The 23,491-nt window shown below is 42.9% G+C and overlaps 1 protein-coding gene across 1 annotated transcript; it reads left to right on the top strand.

The window, feature by feature from the left end:
• The first annotated feature begins 6 nt into the window (after positions 1-6).
• On the top strand, positions 7-17,882 carry LOC104534097 (chromosome unknown open reading frame, human C17orf85). The gene is made up of 13 exons (XM_010193440.1): positions 7-139; positions 1,853-1,918; positions 3,502-3,607; positions 4,557-4,682; positions 6,467-6,595; positions 8,893-8,966; positions 9,878-9,986; positions 10,733-10,832; positions 11,662-11,768; positions 12,943-13,228; positions 13,684-13,841; positions 15,036-15,200; positions 16,411-17,882. Exons 1-13 carry the CDS (start codon positions 74-76, stop codon positions 16,644-16,646), a joined length of 1,728 nt encoding a protein of 575 aa, XP_010191742.1. The 5' UTR covers positions 7-73; the 3' UTR covers positions 16,647-17,882.
• Positions 17,883-23,491: the final 5,609 nt, after the last annotated feature.

The raw sequence follows: 23,491 nt of genomic DNA, 5'->3' as shown, positions 1-23,491 counted from the left end.
GGGCCTGCGGATCTCGGTGAAAGCGGAGGCAACGGCAACAACGGGGGAGCCTCGCGGCCCAGAGCCTGAGCCTATGGAGGTGGAAGAGGGCGAGCTGGAGACCATCCCCGTGAGGCGCTCGCTTCGGGAGCTCATTCCGGTGAGCGGCGTGCGGTGGGGTCACGGACAGGGGGGCCGAAGGAGGGACCAGCTCCTGAGGGGGAAAAGGATGTTGGGGGGAGTCCGTGAGGGTGGCAGGGGGGTTCTGTAAGGGCACTTTAGGGTACATTCCTGGGAAAAGGGTCGGCATGGGGCGGGAAAGCGATGAGGTGAGGGTGGCGGGGAATGGGGCCAGGAAGGGGCTTATGAGTGTACGAGGGGAGTGCATGTGGGGGGAAAAGTCGTAAGAGGAAGCGGCCAGGATGTGCTTGGGAACAAAGGAGGCGTTGGAGATGAGAATTTGGGGTGAAGTGGTGGACTGTGGATAGAAGAGAGTAAAAGGAGTGCTTGGTGCCAGAAATGTAGGGGGCACTTGGAGCAGGGGGATGACTGGGGGAGAACTGAGTTGGAGGTGTTGGGGCTGTGAGCTCTGATGAGTGGACTGTGGTTTTCTTTCTTCTTTTTTTTTTCCCTTTTCTTTCTTTCCTCTTTTTGCTAATTGTTCCTGTAGAAGTTTTAGTTGGATCAGGTTTAATACCTAAAAATGGGTCACAGTTCTTCTAAACTCCTAAGTAGTCTTCTGCTCTCAAAACTTGTGTGGAAATTACTTTAGAAACTAATCTCTAATTAGCTGATCTACCAATATGCTTGAACTCCTGCCAAATATGTGGCCTAAGAGACAGCACCCTACTGTATTTCCTTGTGCTCCATGAGTCAACCTTAGGCAGTGAGGTTTCTTAACTTTAAAATTGATGTTTATTTTGCTTTCTTTTTCTTTTTAATAGCTGTAAACATTTGGCAGCTTTAGACAAACGTTGGTGCTGTTACTAAGAAAAGCAGTTAAATTGTACGTACTTTGGTATTCCTGAACTGAGACTGGCCTGCTTTCTAGAAAAAAGTCTTTTAGCCAAAATAATTATTGCAGCACAAGTGTAAACAGCCTGTTTATCCCTAGAGAAAGCAAGATGTGTTCTTCCAGCACCAGACTTTTGCAAGGTGATGGTCCTGAGGCTGCCCAAATGAAGAGGTGCCATTTTTACATATGCAAACCATGGGAGGCACAGAATTGGGTCATTGGTCCAGGGTCTGTGTGGTTTAGTGCAGTCTGGTGAATTCAGCAGTCCTGATCATTCTCCGTTTTTACTCTTTATCAGTAGGGCTGTATCAAACCAGCACTGCTTCATCTTGCTGGTATTTGGAAGTTGTGTTTGAAACATTGATTGGAACAGGGATAAAAGTTGCTTGTTTAATTGTGGATATGGCTTGGCGTTCTGACTTTTGAGACTAGAAGTTGCAAATTGGTACGTCAGGAGTCGGGTATAACTGTTAAATCTGTGGATGTTTTAAAAGGAAATTATACCTGAAACCAAAATAGTGGAAATTTGAGTTAGGAAAGGTGTTAGATGACTTCCTCTGTGTTGCTGAGAGAGTAAGTGAAAACCATAGCAGCGGCAGACACAGAGACTAAATTTTGTCAGAGGAAAGAATCCTTGTAGCAAAGGAAGTTGGGTTCAGTTCATGTGCTTTTACCTTCACTGACATCAGTGAGAGTTATTGCTTGTGTACCTGTCTGTCAAGGAATGTAGCTTAGAGGAAGGTTCAAGGAGAAGAGGATTTATTCCTCATAGAAATAGCCAGATTTTTTGCTTCTGCATAGGAGCTCAGTTGCTTTCAGTGCTCACTGAGATTTCACCAGCATTTTGCTTTATTTCAGGACACCAGTAGGAGATATGAAAACAAAGCTGGAAGCTTCATTACTGGAATAGATGTAACCTCCAAGGTAATTTTTGTGCTATGGTTCTTCAACACATTCTAATTATTGCTCCTGCAAAGGAAGAACAGATTCATTTATTTCTTCCCCAATACGCACAGATGTTTAGCCTCATGTTCAGGTAGCTGACATTTTTCAACAATCAGGGAATTCTCCTTTTGTTGGTTGGATCAGGACAGGATCTTCCTTGTAAATTGTAACAATCATCATTAAATTACGAACGTTTGTGTGCCAAAATCTGAGAATGTTTCTGTTGAGATTGCCTTGGTGCCATTTGATATTGCAAAACAAAGCCCTTTGAGACACATCAGCTGAGTTTTTTTCCTCTTAGGTTGAGTGACAGAAGGGAGAACAAGTGCTTGGCAGGAAAATCTGGTTTCATTGCCTTGTACCTTCCAAGGGCATCTTATTGCTTAGTTCTTTAAGACGTAGTTTGAAGAACGTGAACAGCTGTTGCATTTAAGTAACCTAAAGTTACTAATTCTGTGGGACTTCAGACATTTAGTCCTGCAGCTCATCTCTGTATATTTAATACCAAATTCACTGCTGTTTCATATCATACAATTGGCCACTGTATTTAACATTTGGTAGTGGAGAAAAAGCATTTAGTCACATGCTTTATAGGACTGGTCCAGTTTTACGTGGATCCCCACCACAACAGTGTGTTGCCAAATGACGTGAATTCCCATTTGGCATTACTGGAGCTCAGAAGATTGTGCTTATCAAAGAGTACAAAAAGGATTCCAGACAAACTCTCACTATCAGCTCTTTGGCTTCAATATCTAGCTTGTGTGTATTGTAATTCAGTAAAGAATTTTAAGTTCTCCTACATGGGGGAGAGCTGTCATCTTTTGCTGTGTTCTTTAATGATGCAACGCTGAAAAACTTGAAGAAGTGTGGTCAAGGATGTTTTGGCGTTTAATAACGAGTAAAAAGCCCATGTTTGTGTTCCAAATTTGACTTTGGTTAGCAAGGTCCAAAAAAACTCTAATGGTTCCTAGTAAATTCTGTTGAATAAGGAGCTTCTCAGTCAGCTTCAAAAATTGCACAAGATCCACGTAAGCTGTTGCTCATGAGCTACTTAAAAGCAGCTTGGATTGCCAGTCTGAATAAGATCTCTGTAGTCAGCACTCAGCTCATGTTCACTCAAGCTCAGAGAGACAAGCTGACCTTTTTGTCTACCTTTAAAAAACAGATAGAGAAGAATCTCTATAGTCTCAAAAATTGCTTTTCCATGTGGTGGAAATGCTTGTTTCGGGAGAGCTTTTTTTGAGCACACTCTCTGCACGTTGGTCATCTTTTCCTAAAGATAATATTAACTGTTCCATCATGGAGTCTGAGCATGGTCCGAGATAGCTTGTTTTCCAGGCATCTTGGTTCCCATTATGTTGTTGGACCTACATTAAAACTATTATGCATGACAGAAATGTTTTACTGAATTGTTTCTATGCTCTGAAATGTAGAGGTCTCTTAATAAATACAATTATTAATATAGGTTGTTGCTGTCTAGTAGATTTTATTTTAAATACCTGGTCCTTGTTGGGGATGCTGCCGTGATTCCTGTTTTGACTGCGTTGGTTTGCATTTCGCAGGAAGCAATTGAGAAAAAGGAACAAAGAGCAAAACGCTTTCATTTTCGAGCTGAAGTGAATCTCGCCCAAAGGAATGTGGCCCTGGATCGAGACATGATGAAGAAAGGTATGAGATGATCCAACAGTCAAGAAGAAAAGATCCTTTCATGTACTTCCTCACAGTTCCTCTACTTGATTTATCCTGCGATATTTTCTGTATCCCCAGAGGTTTTCCCAGGTCATTGCCAAAAGAAATCACTTTGTTATTTTGTGGGTTCTTTTACCTTTTTGTTTTAATTGTGTTCCATTTTAAACTACTTGTCAGTTAGCATTTTGCTCCTTGTTTTACCAACCCCAGAAAGAAGAAAACGTTTTTTGTGTACCTTATTTACTATGTGGCAACAGCACCCGGTGCTACGTGTCCAAGATTCATCTTGTGGGTCAGTGTAGCTTTAAGAATCTTTGTTCTTTGAGAAGACCAGACCTCGAGCACTGTTTGTGTATGAGTGGAGGACGCCGTGTCCACGCGCAGCGAGACCAGCGTACGCGCTGTCTGCGCAGCGAGGTAGGACTGCTTGGCCCGTGCTGTTAGGTGGCAAGCTGGCCATGCTGGAGTCTGAGCCGATCAGCCAGGCCGTGTGTCCACAGCAGACTGGCGTGTTTGGCAGCCTGTTAGTTCTCAAGGCTTTTTTTCCAACTGGCAGCTTGGACTTGCTAAGCCGTGGCCTAGAACAGCTCCCCATCAGATGTTACAAGTGGAAGTGCTCTGTCCACGTGTCCTACCCGCAGGCCTCGTTCTGGCTCTTGAGGACTTCGTGGGAGTGCTTTGGCATTAAAAAAAAGAGTTAAGGTGGTTTGATCACTACCAGTACCTGCATCTACCAGTGCTTACTGAAGGTTTGCATTGTGGAATAATGATTCATGTTGGTGTTTTAGAGCAGTGTACATCATCTTTTGCTTTAGTTAGCTTCCCTTTAGCTTATTTAAAATGTTTGCCTTATAAACCCATATGTTACCAATATAAAAGCTTGCTCCGTAGAAATAAGTACCAGTTTTGTATCTCTTCCTCTTTATAGCAATTCCTAAAGTGAGACTGGACACAATTTACATCTGTGGGGTGGATGAGATGAGTACCCAGGACATCTTTGCCTATTTCAAAGAGTATCCCCCTGCTCATATTGAGTGGTTGGATGATACATCATGTGAGTAAATGGAGCCTTTTGTCTGTAATTCTTACTCTGTCTTTTAATACTGGTCATGGCTGCACTTCAGATGTCTTAGTGGCTTTCAGAGTTACCAATCTTCCTCTGTCTCAGTTTCCCTGTTATTTGCCTTAGTCAAAGAGATTTAGAAGGAAAGAATTAATAGCATATGATGAAAATCAAACCCACTATCTGTTTGAGTATTTGTTATTGTGAAGAGAGAGCACAGAATAACTTGCAGGTCTCTAAGTGGGGAAAAAGAAAAAAGGTCTGAGATTTTGTGCTGCTTACATCTTGACATAAATCATATACCTGCTTGTGAATGTCACAAAAGGTGACGTTCGGAGAGGAGACTATTGACCTGCGTGTGGTTAGGCAGGTTGTTATGACTTTGTGCAAAGGAACAGGCTTGTTGCCATATTTGTTTTGTGCATTCTCAAGGAGAAATTAGTGGGTGAAAGAAGGTAGCAGCTGAATGTGATTTACATAGACTGGAAGAGGCATGTAAATTCAGATTGCAGGAGCTGTTTTGGGGAGTAAGCATGCAGCGCAATTGCCAGAAAAGTACAAGGTTGTTGACAGTCATGCTTTCCTCAGGGATACTAAGGGCTGTGAAAGAGCTGTCTGCTATGGTTGAGTGCTGGATCACGGAACCAGGAGGCTCTGAGATGGTCATGTGCCTAGAAATCCTGTAACTGAAATCACATAAAGTAGTAGAAGCCAGTGCAGGCGTTTCAGTTGAATTGGGATTGCTGGAAACCAGTTTATTGGCAAATGTGGCTGAAACTTGAGAAGTAGTAGTGTGATCTCCTGGAATGACCCTGAAGGGAATATGTTCCAGTCCAAGACTTAGGAACTGGTATACTATGAAATATTGGTCACCTTGAAGTCGCTGTGTGTGACAGCTTGATACACTGCCACAGGCTGATGGAAAATTTGAAATGCAATGAGCCCTGGGCGGACAATTGCAGTAAAGAGCTGCTACATGAACCAGTGGTGATGCATAAGCCAGCAAGTGCTCAGCTTAACCCTGTGTCTGAGGCTGCATTTCTAAGATTGTCTGATTATCTGAAAAGGACGTTTGTTGCTGTATGTCCACTGAATCCATGCAGAAGGCTTTGGTTCAGAATCTCTTTCTAAACGGTTTTAGCTCTTTCAATGTTGACATCTATGAAATGCTTTTAATTGGCCTAATAAATTATATTTTAGTACCATCTGCTGATACTTAAGGCGTGTATGAGGCCTGTACCGAATCACTTTGTTAACCTGTGTACGCAGTGATCTGTACAAAGCACTTGAGCAGTCTCTCCTGTTTTTCCCCTATTTTCCTGCTTTTGTGGAAAAGATTAACAGAATTCCACAGTAAAGTTCAAGGTTCTGTTGAATGGCCAAAGGGAAACAAATCAAAGCTGCTTTCTTCTTTCTGCCCCCCCCACCCCCTTAATCGCATTTGTGTGCTAACGCATTTGTGAAATAAACTGACTCTGATTCAATATCCTCATTTACTGCGCTCAGGAAACAGTTTCTAGTACATATGGTTGTGCATTTCACTGATTTTTGGGTTTGTTGTGTGTGCTTTTTGTAATGTGATAGAAGTTGTGTGTCCTCCAGCTTATTGAGTGTGTTAAAGAATATGACTTTCCCTGCAGGAGCTGTATCTCATTACTTTTTTGTTGTGTATAAGAGCATTTCTGAATTTTCGTTAGTAATTTTCCTCCAGCAAGGCAGTGACTGGTTGATTACACAAACGGCATTTTGGTTTTGTATGTGTTTACGTGTCACAGGTAACGTGGTCTGGCTGGATGAAGTGACCGCAACACGGGCTCTAATAAATATGAGTTCCTTGCCTGATCAGGAGAAAACAAAAAGCAAAGAAAACAATGAAGAGAAGACAGCTGAAAGAACCAAGAAAGGTAGATTGAGATACGCACATACTGACCTCATCTAGTTAAATCAGTGAAACTTGAAACTTGTGCTTGGGTGCTGCGTAATCTAAATGACTGAAGGAGCTTCTGTCGTATAGTTTCAGGTAAATGTATTCTGCCACTTTAAAAAAGGCTTTCATCTTGGAAACCTTTTGAAGAAGCTGCTTCTTAAAAGGTGGGTTGGAGCTGGAGCAAAAGCAGTCATTCAGTCGATGCTGAACGTGTTAGATGCGGGGTCATACTCAGATACGATACGTGGAGTGGCACACGGTGCACAGAAATATGTCTGTGTGATGTGTGCACAGAGGCAGTACAAGGATAATCCTGAGTGTGGAAAGAACAGGCGTAAAAAGAGTGTCCTGGTTTTAAAATACTGCAGTTGTTTTTCTTTCTTGATACACCACCATCCTTTAAGGATATTTTCCGTCCTGATGTGACGTGGTATCACTTCACCACTGCTCGTCATCTCTAAATTTTGCCATTCTACTTTCAAGAAAGAAGCGCACTGAAAGGTCAGTTATAAAAGAGCAACGGAGCAAAAGTGCATCTTAATGTTGTGATAAATCTGGTGTCTGAATGCCTTCATTGTGAATTTATTTTACTTTTATTGGGTGTAAATTAAAAATCGTGCTTTTGCTACCTCAGGACTGTTTTGCTGTTAGGCTGGTGTGATAAATTGCTCTGGTTTGAAGTACTGTACCACGCTGTGCAAAGCAAAGAGAGTTGTATTTATTAAGTCTTTTTCATAGATTTTAATTAGACGTGCTAGATCTACAGCATGCAGATAGCCAATCTCTCTACGAGATACTTGCAGTGCTACGAAAGCCTTTCTAGAAAGTCTGGGCTTTAGGGCTATGTTAAACTTGTGGATCCTTCTAACTCATCCCTTTTTCTTGTTGCTTTTCTCCACAATGCAGTGGCTCCTCAAGCATCCGCGTGACTTTAATTTTGGGGCAAATGTTGATAATGCTTCAAGTAAGGCTTGTTACCAAGTTTTTGGAGATCAGTGACTTGTTTACATGTAGTGTAAATAGATCTATTTAATCTCGTTGGCTACAAATTGCATATTACATCGTCATTGCACCACATCTCAAAATGAGAGCTGTCATCGAAATTACTCCTGTTTAGCTGGAAGTGTGGGATATTAGATAAAGTACAAACTGCTCAATTACATCTGGGGTGTGAGATGCATACAGACACACCGGAGTAAACTGGCTTAGTTGCATTCCTTGTTTAGATAGGGATTTGAGGGTCATTTAGGCATTTAGGGAAGCGAGAGACCAGTCTTCACTGTAAGAACCTTATCATTTAGGGGGAGGAAAAGTGGTTGAATGGTGTCCCTGATGGAGCTTAATTATTCAAGTTTGAATTTGGCTCATTTGTTTATCTAAATTCTCTGTTTTCCATTTGGTTAATTGTGCTTTACTCTTTTCTTTGAACTTGGGTGTATTTTCAGTATCTTTGAGTGGCTACTGCTCTCTGTTTCCCATTTTCAAGTCTATTGTTGGATGAGATTTAAGATCAGGAGCTGTGAAATTTTAACCTAGGTTTTTTTTCATCTTATGTCTATGAAGTACTTAGAGATCTTTGCAAATGACGCTGGTGTATGTTGATAATTCTCCATATTTGCTACTTTTTTTATTTTTTTGAGACCTGTTCGAAAAAATAAATTCCAATATCGGTTTTCTTACTCTGAGCTGAAAAGATCCCTGAAAAATCTACGCAAGAATCTCCCAATTTTAGTACTCCTGGAAGCGTGCACTCTTCTGTTAATTATTTCACTTCAAAATTAAGTCAGTAAGGTGTTTTGGTTTTCTTTTCCCTGCTGCTCTGTCTCAGAAACGTTTACACTTTTGACTAACAACCTGTGTTACGCTGTTAGGATTGGGTGCTTGTAGGTACTGGCAGCATTTTAATAGGGAGGCTTAAAGAAACAGGCTTTTCTGTGCCTTTTACAGTCTCGGCCTTGCTGATCGCTGTCGTACCCTGAAACGCAGGGCGATTTCATTTGCTTTCAAAGAATTAAATTAATAATTCATGTGTGCTGCCGCAGGCAGTGATCTGCACAGGGGCTGTCTCGTTAATGTTCTTCTGTGCTCTTGCACGCTTCAAATTTCTGTAGACGTTTACTGTTTTGATTATTCTCTAGGCCGCACAGAAGAAAGGATAACGCCTTCAGTTTGATTTCAGACAATGTAGGTAATAATAATCAAATGTGACTGACACACTAAAATGGAGGTTGGTGTTTTGTTTTGTTTTTTCCCCCCAATTATTTTCCTTCTTAGAAAAACAGGAGGAAAGTTCAGAGGATGAGACAGAAGAAGGCGAGGTTGAGGATGACAACCCTAGCGATGTTGAGGTCAGTACAGAAGGAAAGTGAAAGCGCTGTGACAGCAGCGTTGCTGTGACTGGTGTAACGTCGTCATAACGTTATCATTTTAACCGTATATATTTACAATTCACAATTTAATTGTGTAAGTAAATTAGATGGGGAGGTGACAGGAAGTGCACAGTTGGTAAGAACAGCTATGTAAGAGTTGTAAAAGTAGATTTTGAAGCGTGTGAGAGCATCCAGCGGGTAAGAGCTGGACTGGCTGCTCTGTTGTGCTGAGGTGAGGCAATGACAGCACAGTCATAGGAGGCAGCAGCCTTTCAGCAGCGAGGGCAGTGCTCAAAGAGACAAACAGGATTTAGGCTGTCCACAGCCATGTGTGGGAATCAGCACACGCATTGATGTTTGCTGAGTAATTTAATCTTCACTGGCTGAATATATAATGGGTGTGATTAGTGTTTTCTTTAGGAATGGCTCAGAGAACACTCGTGCATCATGGAATTCTGAATTTTAGTTTCTATAAAGCAGATACACATGAAAAAAAATCCCTTTTAGTCATGGTGTGAGGCCATGAGAACCTGTCAGTAAAACCGTTTAGGTATGAAACAAGCGAATAAATAAAATAGTTGTTTTTCAGTGTCCAATTTGTTGTATTTATTTTCTGTACTTCAGTCAGTAGTGTAGTGTCATTTGAAAATTATTGAATTTGATCATCTGAGATAATGTTACGAAGGAAGAGAGGGAACTATTTTAAATCTTCAGGGCAAATGACTTTAAAAATTCACAGTAGTTTGTCAAGACAAAAAGCGGAGTTCATTTGAACGTAATTTAAAAAATAACTTTCTTAATAATCAGTTGATTGCTGCTCTTTAAGCAATCCATTTTCGTTCGACCATAATTTTATTTTTGAGTCCAAAATACCTTTTTTGCCCCCAAAGTTGGATGCCCTCTCCCAGGTAGAAGAGGATTCTCTCCTGCGTAATGATCTTCGCCCTGCCAATAAACTGGCTAAAGGAAACAAGCTATTCATGAGATTTGCTACTAAAGGTAAATGAACAGCTTAACAAGCACAATGAATTAATTGCTTGTTGTAGTTTGCTTTGTTGACTAGTTAATGACGTGAAGTACCTAATTTTTATTTGCAAAATTGTTAGGGGTTTTTTTTGCTAATTATTAGGTATTACGATTTTGCAATAAATCCACATGAAATCCAGTTCAAGTTGTATGAAAATTATTGTACCTACGAATTTGATCTTGGGCTCAGGGCCTTCTTCCCAATACCATAGAACAGGTTTTATGGTGCAGTTCTCCACAAAGGTAAATGTCACGTTTTAGAAATATGAAAATATTTGAGATGCTGATGAGGTATTAGTGGAAATTATTGCTAAATACAGTCGAGATATTAAATGATCTTTATGAGTACAATGAAAATGCATATAATTTCTGGGCCATGTGGGAAGCGACACATCTATAAAGAAAAGAAAGGTCACGCATAAGGTGAGTATCGCCTGCAGCTGCTCCAGTGGGATGTAATGCTCTGTTAAGCTGATCTGTCGAAATTCAGTCTCCCTAGAATTAAGTTTCCAGGCACAAATAAAACTGAGGTGGCAGGAGAAATTTCAGAGGTGTCAGCAAAATTGTGTCCTTTGTGAAGGAGACTGAAGTAATGCTGATCTGTAAGATGTATTCAGTCTTGCTTTCACTCTGTCTTTGACTGGATGGTTATTTGTGCTGGTGTTGTAAAATATGCTCTGAGAGGGGAAAAAAGTCTTTTTCATTTGTGTTTTTTTCAGATGACAAAAAAGAGCTGGGAGCTGCAAGGCGAAGCCAGTATTACATGAAGTACGGCAATCCGAATTACGGAGGCATGAAGGGGATTCTTAGCAATTCTTGGTGAGTGTTGGTTAGAGGAATTGGAACATTGCAGGTAATTGGACAAGAGAAGAAAAAAACTAAACCAGTTTCAGTCTTCTGTTCAGTTCATGTCAATGCTGCTTATGTGCAAATGTGTCTTGCCCCTCAGTTCAAGAAGGACAGGAACTGCTGGAGAGAGTCCAGCGCAGGGCTACAAAGATGATCAAGGGAGTGGAGCATCTCCCTTCTGAGGAGCGGCTGAGGGAGCTGGGGCTCTTTAGTTTGCAGAAGAGGAGACTGAGGGGAGACCTCATTCATGTTTAGAAATATTTCAAGGGTGAGTGTCACGAGGATGGAGCCAGGCTCTTCTCGGTGACAAACAATGATAGGACAAGGGGTAACGGACACAAACTGGAACACAGGAGGTTCCACTTCAATTGGAGAAGAAACTTCTTCTCAGTGAGGGTGACAGAGCCCTGGCCCAGGCTGCCCAGAGAGGCTGTGGAGTCTCCTTCTCTGCAGACATTCAAAACCCGCCTGGACGCCTTCCTGTGTAACCTCATCTGGGTGTTCCTGCTCCGGCAGGGGGATTGGACTGGATGAGCTTTGGAGGTCCCGTCCAATCCCTGACGTTCTGGGATTCTGTAAGCAATGTTTTTGCGATGTAACTGTGAATTTGCAAGGGGACTATTTTGCCATGAAAATAAAGAATGTTTGTATTCCAAACATTCAGAACAGATCTCTGACATAAAAGTGTGTCTGCTGTTAAAGTGAGTGATAACTGCATGTGCTTAATCCAGGGCTGAAAGGGGCTCATTCACGATGCCCCTTCTGTGACAGGAACGTCATTCTTTTTATGGTGTTTCAGGAAAAGAAGGTACCATTCACGTCGAATCCATCGGGACGTGATAAAGAAAAGGACACTTATTGGGGATGATGTTGGCTTGACTCCTCCTTACAAACATCGTCATTCAGGTAATTGATGCCAATATATTGTCAACCCTGTAAGAACAGAACAGGGAAACAGGGGGCTGGAAAGGACCTTAAACAACGCCTTCTGCAATCCCCTGTGGTGTGTTAACGTGAAGTGTACTTTTAAAAAATAGATCGATAATTTAATTGCATTTTAAGAGTTTGCAGGGCATCACTGAGGCAGAAACTTCATGCTGCTCGTTGGCTTACCAAAATAGCTGCTACCTTTTATGTGATGTTTTTCTTTTACAAATGTAGGACATGGGAGCTGTAGCATCAAGGGCAAAAAGAAGAGAGAACTTCTTTAAACTTCTTGGCAGTTTGTCCTACTTGCTATGTCAATTCTTCCATTCTCTGAAAAAGCAAGCTCTAGATGTAGAACAATAAAGAGTAGAAAATTCTATTAATGAGGCTTGAGTATCTTCATCTGTGCCCTAAGGCAGGGAGTGTGCATTGGAGAAAAAAATCCTTGATGTGAGACAAATAGAGTATCAAAATTTCATATGAGCAGCTTGTTAAAAACACAGCCATGGATGGTTCAAATCTCATGGAAGATCTTGAGTGTTCTGAAAAGATGCTTACACACTGCTAGTGACTAGATTTAAGTTGTTAATTCGTATTTAAATCAGTATTATGTGATTAAATCCAAAGAATCACAGGACGCTTTGGGTTGGAGGGACCTTCTTTAGAGATCATCTCGTCCAGCCCCCCTGCAGGGAGCAGGGACCTCCTCAGTTCTTAAGTGATATGTGTGGGTTTTTGCTATTACTGTTTACAGGACTTGGAAGGATTAGCACAGAGCCAGCAGTTGTCACATTAATAAGCCCTGCAAGATCATGGGAGTTGTTATGCTTAGTTCAGGAAGTACAAACTGCACCTACTACAAGGGGCAGTCACACTTTATACCCTCAGTCCAGCTTTACGCCTGAGCAGTCTTCGGAGCTCAGGAACACCAAGGGCTTTTTTCCTCTTGTGGCGATTTTCTTCCACTTAGGCTATTCTGAAATACAGATTCTACTCAGAGTATTTTGCAAAATATTCTCTCTCTAGCCCTAGAGAACTACAAAGACTCATTTGTAATGGATCATTAATTACAGTGATTTATTTTCCTTGGTTTTAAGGTGCCTCTTACAAATGATAACCTTCAGTTGATCAGAATCAATTTGTTTTGCCACAGGTTTAGTCAATGTTCCTGAGGAGCCTATTGAGGAGGAAGAGGAGGAGGAGGAAGATCAGGATATGGATGAAGATGACAGAGTTGTGGTAGAGTACCGTGATGAACTGCAAGCTTTCAAACAGTCCCGAGACCGAAGTGCAGCCAGACGATCGAGTGCGAGCGCATCTGATTCTGATGAAATGGACTATGATCTTGAACTGAAAATGATATCAACGCCCTCTCCCAAAAAGAGCATGAAAATGACAATGTATGCGGATGAAGTAGAATCGCAGCTGAAAAATATTAGGTAAAAGTTTCTTACTCTTTGAAAGTAGCGGTGAACATGGATCCTAAATTTTAATTGGTGACGGAGTTGTTAAAGCTTAAAGACAAACTGCTGAAGCTCCTTCTTCAGTTCTTAACATAATTTTGTAGTAGATATTTTAAAAAGAAGTACCAAATACAGAAAACACCAATACAGGCTTTTAATTACAATTAACTTTATCTAAATATAGTTTCCTGTGCAGGTTTCTGTAACCCTGCTTATTGATAGTAATGAAGCTCACAGTGGAATCAATAGAAATTTATGCAGGCAAGCACAATGTGAAACACGTGCTCTTCTAAGTAATATTTTAACCTACTTCTCAGTAGAGAAATCCTGATACTACTTCTGAGGTGTAATTTTACGTACAAGAAGACTTAAGAACTATGCTGGATTTCGTTTCATTTAAGGGACGCTGAGTCTATTATTATTTCATTTAGGAATTCCATGCGAGCAGATAGCATAGCAACCAGTAACATCAAAAACCGGATTGGCAGTAAAGGCTCAGCAGAGAAAGTTGCAGATGTAAGGCTCCTGTTAGAAGAAAAACGTCAGAATAACACTGGACCACGTCAGCCAAACAGCACTGTAAAATCAGGTAACTTTGAGCTCTTAAATTGTGCAGAACTGTGACTGGCTCATTGAAAGGGATAGATTCATTTCACGTCTGTGCTCCACAACAGCTTACAAACACAGGGCAGTTCTGTTCAGCAGCAGTTTCTGCATTCATACAGTCAATGTTTCCTCCCTGAGAGACTGAGGTGGGGATTGCTTTAGGGAAAAATGAAGTACAGTAGAGTGAGCGATGTTTGTTTTTATCTGTTTTCTTCGCTTGTGTCTGTTTCTTTCCACGTTGTCCCTTGGATTTGCTCGCTCGCTGAGGCAGAGATTCAGTACGACTCTGGGAAATACAGGACGTAGGGAGGCTCATGCACAGAATCAAATGTGAAACGCTAGTTTCTTCGATGAAAAACCATGTATTACATGAATATAAACATAGTTTTCAATTTACTTCTGGGTTTAGTTGACTGGTGCTTTTTTTGACTCGGGTATCTATAATTTCAGCTACTTCGGACATACACAGTACCCAGCAGATTAGCTGACGGATAAGTGAAGGATACTGTTTTGAGTCAATGCAATGTGGAAGTTATGTCAGTGTATTTTACTGCTCCTGTACATTCTGGGGCTCTGACAAGTTGTCACATAAATCCTGTATCTCCCTTTGCCTTCATGTTTTCATTTGAACCCCCTTTAAGACCAGGAATATCTGAGCTAAACCAGACAAACTTCAGTATGTAAGATTCACATCATGGGTTAAGTCTCAGTATACTTAGAATTCTTATATCCTGATTGTCATTTTATTCTGCAAAGTATCAAGCAGTATTTGAATTCTTAAGCAAGGTATTTGTTATCTGAAAGGCATACAGTTTTCCTGTAATCATATCTCATGCTGGATACACATACATTGTGCTGCTAGAACAGAAATGCAGCAAGCCATGGAATAACTTCCTTTTTTCATCTTCTGGACACAGCACAATGTGAAAACATTAGACGTCAAATTTATTGCCAAAAAACACCAAGAAAAATGAATTCCTGATCAGTTTTATTGAGACATTGCCAGGACTGAAATCTCAGTATGAAAGACTTAATGAAAAGACTGCAGAAAATATCAAACCAGAGAATGGGTCTGCTTTCAAGTTCTTCAAATTGTGCAGTGAGCGTAAAATTAGCTGGCAGAACTAAAGTAGATGTATCATTATTTGTGTCGTTTAATCACTGAAAATATCCCTAGACGTGCGGCAAAGACTGGGAAAAAGACCACATTCTCCAGAAGTGAAACCTCCAAGCAGCACCTCTGCTCCTCGTCGAGAGCCCATATCAGATGTACACAGCCGGTTAGGAATCCCCAAACAAGATGTAAAAGGCCTCTACTCTGATACCAGAGAGAAGAAATCAGGTTGGTTTTTATGGAGAAAATGTAGTACTGCAACCTGTTGGAGAGCAGCGTAGGGGAAAGGGACCTGGGGGTCCTGGTGGCCAGCAGGATGACCATGAGCCAGCACTGTGCCCTTGTGGCCAAGAAGGCCAATGCCATCCTGGGGTGTATCAGGAGGGGGGTGGTTGTAGGGCAGAGAGGTTCTCCTGCCCCTCTACTCTGCCCTGGTGAGACCGCATCTGGAATATTGTGTCTAGTTCTGGGCCCCTCAGCTCCAGAAGGACAGGAACTGCTGGAGAGAGTCCAGCGTAGGGCTACAAAGATGATCAAGGGAGTGGAGCATCTCCCTTATGAGGAGCAGCTGAGGGAGCTGGGGCTCTTTAGTTTGCAGAAGAGGAGACTGAGGGGAGACCTCATTCATGTTTAGAAATATTTCAAGGGTGAGTGTCACGAGGATGGAGCCAGGCTCTTCTCGGTGACAAACAATGATAGGACAAGGGGTAACGGACACAAACTGGAACACAGGAGGTTCCACTGAAATTGGAGAAGAAACTTCTTCTCAGTGAGGGTGACAGAGCCCTGGCCCAGGCTGCCCAGAGAGGTTGTGGAGTCTCCTTCTCTGCAGACATTCAAAACCCGCCTGGACGCCTTCCTGTGCAACCTCATCTGGGTGTTCCTGCTCCGGCAGGGGGATTGGACTGGATGAGCTTTGGAGGTCCCTTCCAATCCCTGACGGTCTGGGATTCTGGGATTCTGTGACTTTAGAGTGTGAGAGAAATTTCGGCAGAAATTAATGAAGGCTGTTCAGTTGAGTGAAATTAAAGATGAATTGGCAAATGTTTGTTCAGAGCTTTGGATTTGAGATACGTGTAGGTGGGTTGAGCTGAATACTTTTATGAGCAAGGTTTTTATATAGGTATGCTTAAAATTCGAGGGCTCCTTTAAAGCTGTGGCCAAAACAAGGCACTGAAGCAAGCGTAATGAATGCAGTGGCACTTCAGACCTGTGTGTAGCTTTCTCTGCAAATGGGAAACAGTGAACAAGGCTGCACTCGGCCTCCTGTATTTTAATTTCAACTTTGAAGTGTAGTAAACTCCCTGCCAAACATTAAGGTGGGAGGAGCACAAAGAGTTTAAAGAGATGCAGTGAATTTAAGACTAAGTTCATCCAGAATTCCCCGTAGTCCTGTCTTTTTTTGGGTTTTTTTAATGTTTGTTTTTCATCTGATTAGGTAATTTATGGACCCGATTGGGGTCTGTTCCGAAGACACAAGAAAAGACTTCAGATAAACCTGAAAACTCTGTGGCATCTCCAGAGGAAGATGATTCAGAGCTCCAGCGGGTTTGGGGTGCTCTCATTAAGGAAAAAGAACAGTCTCGGCAAAAAAAGAGTCGCTTGGATAATTTACCGTCTCTACAAATTGAAATCAGCCGAGAAAGCAGTTCTGGATCAGACACTGAATCTTGATTGTTTTTACTTTCTGATCCTCAAGATTGTGACTCTGCAGTGTGGCAAGGTTTCCTTTGCCCAAAAAGCTGGACACTGGCAAAGACTCTGCAGTGGAGGTTCCCGAAGCGTCTCTGTTCCTTTTCTACAAAACCAGAGATGCGCGTACCACTTGAAACGTAAAGCAATCGCGTTTGTCTGGAGTCTGTGGTCGGCCCTGTGTTACGCAGGGCGGTGCCGTACGTGTTTATTACACCAAACCTGTAGTTAATTCTAGCAAAACACTTTTCCCCGGCCTTTGAACTTCGAAGAAGAGGCAGAAATGCTCTGTATTTTTGAGACAACCTTTTTGTTCTTAATATTTTTAACATGGAGCCTTTTAACAAAGTATTTTACACAGTTCATCCAAAGAACAGGGCATTTCATACTCAGCATCATTGCCTTGCCCTTCTGGCTCCTACCAGCACCTTTCCTATCCTCTTGAAGTAATAACAATAATGCTTCCTGGGTAGGCAGCCAGCAAGGATAAAGCAGAAAGGGACCATGACGTTCCCTTCCTCCAAAATACTGAATGTAAATCTGAGTTACGTGTTTTAGTACGGTGAAATTTCGCAGAGTATCCAAGTAGCATCGCTGTTCTCCAGGAATTCTCATTTATTTGGGTGATACTATGTTCTGCTGTAGTAGGGATCGAGACGTTCGAGACTGCAAAGCTGGATGCTTGAGAGTTGTGTAAATTCCCAAGGGTTTCATTTTTGGTTTTGGTTACACGATGAGGAATTCTGTTCCGTGCATTTCGTCTGTGTGACGTTTGGAAGAGATCTGACAGTTTGAAAACAGACATTTTTACATTTGTGAGAATTTCCCTGTTGGCCACGGTGAAAGCTCTAGTGGTGTTTTCCTATGTGCTGTTTAACTATCTATATATAACTGCAAGAGAAAAGGAAAACCATAGGATCACTGTCTCATGCTAATATCTTTGAATGTTCTTACTGTATAGTACATGTGGATGTGCACATGTTGACTTGTTACCCTCAGCTTTTTTACCCGCCTTCCCTCTCTAGGTAGGAAAAGATTTGACCAGTGTTGCAACCGCCGTTTGTTTTTTTTTCTTGTTGCCTATGACATTTGTTTTGATTGCCAATAATTCTAACTAAGAAATAATGCTAGCACATCACATTCTGGTAGACAGAACAGGTAGGAAAAACATTGTCTGCTACGTTTCGATAGTCTGAGCAGTTGTTTGCGTTGTCCTTATTTCCTGGGTTCTGTCAGTCCAAAATGTCTATGAATATCTCTTCTCCTTTCTGCTTTGTAACAAACGTTTTCTCTTCCCCCAGCCCCCCATCTTTGTACTAAGTTGAAGTAGGTTTGAGGCTTCACAAAAGCAGAGTCTGCAGTTAACTTTTCTTATTGCTTTATTATGTGTAAGAATAGCAGCATGCAAACTGAAAGGTAAAATGAAAGGTACAGTGAGTATCGAAGGGTAATCTGAGGACTGACTGGGCTTCAGGCCTTGTTTTTTCCTTGTTTTGTGACACTCATCCTTGATTTTCTATTTAATTATTGAATATATAAATATGTCTCATAAAAGTACTGTTGAGAGTAAATGACTGCAATGTCTGATCACTGTAATAATCCATTTTAACGTGTGCTTTCGTTAAGAGCCCTCCCAAAACATTCGAACAGAATCATACCCACACCGTCCCCGTTTATCAAGATCCCGGTAAAATTTATTTAAGCGATGTCTTTTTGCCAGTAAACCTTTGTGTTGTGTTACCGTTTTGACTCCATTACGACCCGGCCTTTTCCTGAAAGGAGATGGTAGATGCCAATCCCGTACCCGGGCTGCGACGCCAGGCTTCTGCGTGGTCACGCTCTGCTGTTGGTGTTGCTGGTGACCACCGTGTTACAGCAACACTCCTAACGTGAGCCTGGTGCAGGACGGCCTGACTGGTATGGAGGGCAAATAGGAACAGAAGAGACAGCTTCAGCTGGTATACAGGACCTGAATTAACGGATGTATGAAATCAAGCGATGTAGGCAAAGGGAAGAGGAGCCATTGAGGCTGGTTCTGTCTTCCAGGTGCTCATAAATACGCTTGCAAATGTATTATTCAGGTCCATCGTGTTTACGGTTTGGGGGAAGGGGTTTGTGTGTTAATGAAGCTGTAGTTGCTGAGCTGCAAGAAAAAGAGGTTTACTGGTGAAGGGACCTATAGAGGGGTTTTTGTAATCGAGTTTTTGCCTGGTTTTGCTTTTTCGTGGTGTACAGGGGGGCCTTGAAAAGTGTTTGCTGGGATGGGGAATTCTAGCTTTGGTCTTCCATAGTTCCCTGAAGATGAACTGCTGGCTTTTGGTAATTAAAAATGAGCACTGAATCTTTAGCGGATGTTTTTTCCTCGACATGGTTAACTTAAATCTATTTGACCTCTGGAGAGACTGCGCAGAGAGCTTTGCTGTGAGTCCCCGTCCTTTGTGGGCAGCTCTGTTGCTCTAAGCTGATGTGTTCTTGATCTTTCACTGAACTTCCAGATACGAACACATTCCAGGTTGGACAAATTACAATTTCAATGTAAGGAGCACAATTAAGTAATTGGAATTCTTTGTATAATTAAAAAAAATTACCTACAAAGGTCACCTTCAAGGAGCTTGATGCAGAAATCAGTGTTCTGATATTAGAAGTGCAACCTGTGTATTTACTGAAATGAACTTACGTTGGAAAATGCAAGAAAGGGAAGTTCGGCTTTGGTTTTTGCTGGAGGATCTGTGCCTGGCAGGAAGAGTTAAGTGTTTCTGAATTTTAGGTAACTTGTTACAGGACCACGCAGTCCTTTTCTTAGGAAGTTTTTGCTGTTTATTTTTTTTTAATGGTGCAGGCAACTGTTACATTGTACAAAAGAAATCCTCCTGGGCCAGACTCTGAACATGTGGTGCTGACAGCCAGACTTGCAAGGGAGGTTTTTGGTGTGGTTGTTTTCATTTTGTTTGTTTGAAGATGATCGCTGATGTGTTTTAACAGGGGAAAAGAAGGCAAACAGAAACTTATTTTCAGTTCAATATGATGTTATAATGTGAAAATAATGGAACTTTTATTGAAGCAGCTGTTCAATTCCAAATAAAAGCGGTCTGAAATCACACTGCCCTATCCAGTTTTACTGGAACACGAACGCTGACGAACGGGGCTGTGCCCTGCGTGGCAAAGGGCCTGTGGGTGCTGCCCTCAGCGGGGCTTGTGCCTCCCTGGGGACGAGGGTCCCTGCTTCGAGGTGTCGCCTGTCCCAGCCCAGTCCTAATGAATCCTGCTGCTCTCAACCTCGTCGAGGGGTGCCTAAAATTCGGGTCCTGCCCACCTAGCGAGGCTGACAGGAGCCCCAAAGCCCAGCTGCCTCCCAGACCGCACTGCGAGAAATGGAGGCCTCCGCCTACCCTCGCCTTGCTGGAGCAGTGGTACGTCCCGGTCCCCCCGCCGCGGGGTGGTACGTCCCGGTCCCCCCCGCCGTGGAAGTGGTACGTCCTAAGCCTTTATAAGTGGCCGCCGGCTGTGCTCCCGCCTTTTTATCCTGTGTGCTCGGTCGGGGTGAGTTGGGCTATGCGGCCTCCAGCGCTGCGCTGGGGCCGGTTGGGCGTTGTGGAGGGCGGGCAGGGGTCAGGCGGAGCCTCACCTTGGGGAGCGAAGGCGCCTTTATAATTTATCAGGCTGAGGTGAGGGCCCTCACTCCTCATAACCGGCAGTGGTGGCGGTCGCCGTGCCTCCCCGTCCTCAGGGCCGCTGGGGCTGGGCCTGACCATTCAAGCAGCGAAGGGGTGGTGTGAGGGACAGCGGGCCGCGCTGGGGGCGCCGTTGGTGCCGTGTGGGGAGGAGTGTGGCCTCGGAGCACGTGGCGCCTAATTCTCCTTGTCCCCTCAGGCGGGCCATGGCGGCGGGCACCGGGCGCTCCCGGCCTCCGGCACCCGGCGAGCGGAGTTGGAACTGCGCTAGGGCTGCTGGAACGCCTCCTCGGTAAGTGAAAAGGGACTCGGTGGGGTTGGGAGGGCTAGGAACCCGTGTGTTTGTGGGGTAACGCCAAGGATCGCTGCTGTTCGCTGCCTGGGTCGCGGTCTGTCTGAGGCCAGCTCGGGGAGCTTGCAGGGAGAGGCCTGGGAGATGAAGGCCCGTTCATGAGCCGCTTCCAGGCTGGCTCCTCGCTGCTCACAGCCTCACACGCTGCTGGGGCAGGGCCCTGCCAAGCTCAGAGCTGCATAAGGGTTGTGGATGCTTACAACGTCCACAGATTTTAAATTTTATGGCGCTGTTTTTAGCAAACAGGTCATGTTTTTGGTTATTCGATGTGCCAGACAGTTTCCGTGCAGTGAACGTTACAACCTTCAAATTGATGCGTGGAATTTCAGTTTAAACGTTGTCCTTATGGTAAAGGCAGTCTGGCGAGTTTCCTGACTAAAAACAGTCGAGAGAGAATGGTTGATTATTAAAAGCTCACTGATACGGTGATTCATGGTATAAACAAAAGGACGAGTGGAATTGGTGGCAGGGTTCTGGTTTTAGGGATTTTTCTTTTTTTTTTCCTTTTTTCCATTGGTTAAGCCTACTGTGAGATATAAATAAAGCGTTTGATAGCCACCAGAAAAAAGATGAAACCCTTACTGGTTGGCTGGAGAGGTTGAGGATAAATATGCAATGATATTCAGGAATAGACCCCGATAGTCAGGCTGAACGCACACGTATTACAAGGGCCCCAACGGGATGTGAAACTAATAATGAGACTATTCAAGTGATAGGGGCAAAAGGAGAAGGATTTTGCGTCCCCATAATAAAACAAATACAGGTAGAAAGCGAGACTAAGATCACAATAGGAGATGTGTTACTGGTCCCTGAAGCAGGGCACAACCTTTTGAGAAGAGATTTTCAAGTACAATTGGGAATCTGGAATATTGCGTCCAGTTCTGGGCCCCTCAGTTCAAGAAGGACAGGAACTGCTGGAGAGAGTCCAGCGTAGGGCTACAAAGATGATCAAGGGAGTGGAGCATCTCCCTTCTGAGGAGCGGCTGAGGGAGCTGGGGCTCTTTAGTTTGCAGAAGAGGAGACTGAGGGGAGACCTCATTCATGTTTAGAAATATTTCAAGGGTGAGTGTCACGAGGATGGAGCCAGGCTCTTCTCGGTGACAAACAATGATAGGACAAGGGGTAACGGACACAAACTGGAACACAGGAGGTTCCACTGAAATTGGAGAAGAAACTTCTTCTCAGTGAGGGTGCCAGAGCCCTGGCCCAGGCTGCCCAGAGAGGTTGTGGAGTCTCCTTCTCTGCAGACATTCAAAACCCGCCTGGACGCCTTCCTGTGTAACCTCATCTGGGTGTTCCTGCTCCGGCAGGGGGATTGGACTGGATGAGCTTTGGAGGTCCCTTCCAATCCCTGACGCTCTGGGATTCTGTGATAACCCAGCAAAATAAAAAAACCCACCCAAGCTCTCGTTTGGTGTGCGAGTCTTGTGGTGAGGCGACTCCCCTCGCACCCAGCGCTGTTTTGCCTTTGCCTTAAAATAAACCGAAATTATGATTGACGTTATGAATTGAGTCTCGTTTCTCACACTACTTTACAGTTTTCTAAAATTGCTGCTGAATTATTGTAGTAACACTGCTTTTGCTTTTATTCCCACAGCAGCAAGACATCTTGAAGGTAAAGAGTTAAAGTTTATTTTGTATTAAGCTGTGCAAAGTTGTTAAGAAAGTTCTAGGCCTTTACTTATATGCTAATGATGTAAAGCGGTTACATACAGGACTGTAATTAAATAATTAATGCATACAGGACTAATTAAAACTAGTTTTGAGTACCGTTAACAGAGCTAATGCATTTCATAAGCAAAGTGGGAAATGTAGAACTGTTGGTTTAAGATGAAACGATTCCTGCATTTTAAATAATGAAATAGAGAAGTTGTTGGCTGTTGATGATGATAACCCTGAATAGGAAGTGCCGTCAGATGCGAGAACTGACGATAAACTCCTTATTTGTCTGAATACAGCTACGTGCATGCAGAGTTTGTTGTCTGGAAATTTGGTTTCTATCGGGCAACTTCTCTTGATGTTTATTTTCTGTGAAAAGTGCTCCTGTAATATCTGACACAGAGTCATGTTTTGCTTTGTCTGCAGAGCCTGGTCTTCCAGATAAATGTGACCCCATTAGGACTGGGAGCAGATTGCTCCTTAGAGATGGCCCTAATTTGAAGGTGAGTGATGCATTTCACTGGGGCGTGCAGAGCTTTATACTAGGTGGAATTTAAGTTGAAAATTATAGAGGCTTATAGGCTGCCAAAAACTGAAGCGACCAATTTTATAGGTTCAAACTTTATAGCTTAAATCAATGTGCTTTCCTTCCTCTTCCTCAGAATGTAAAGACCTGTGATACCTCAGATCTCTGTATGTAGGTAGAGCTTGCAGGTCTTGGCTGCCGTGTACTAATTGTTAACTGATGTTTACCAATTGACTTTACAGCTCTTCCCAAGTCCCGTGGAAGGCAGTGAGACAGCAAGAGCGGGGGATTTTTTTCTTGGTGAGCTTACTCTTTGGTGGGTTCTTAGTTCTGTGTGATGGTTTTTGGCTACAGTCTCAGAAACGTGACCTAGTTGAGAACGTTCTCATTGGTTATGTTTCTAATTTTGTATATTCTTAGCTGTAAAAGTATAATCAATGACATTCTAGGCCAAAAAAACCTTATTAGACTAAAATGCTGACAGTAAATATATTAAGAGCAGCTGTTTTCCGTACTGTTTTGCTGACAGCACCGTAGAGCAAAGGGGTAAATGGTCTTGATTTTCCTAGCAGTGTGTCAGTTTACCTAAAGATATCATATGATGAAACTAACCAAAAAT

Source organism: Mesitornis unicolor, unplaced genomic scaffold, assembly GCF_000695765.1.
Source record: "Mesitornis unicolor isolate BGI_N332 unplaced genomic scaffold, ASM69576v1 scaffold10191, whole genome shotgun sequence".
Taxonomy (NCBI): Eukaryota; Metazoa; Chordata; class Aves; order Mesitornithiformes; family Mesitornithidae; genus Mesitornis; species Mesitornis unicolor.
This window is presented reverse-complemented; position numbering and strand designations above follow the sequence as displayed.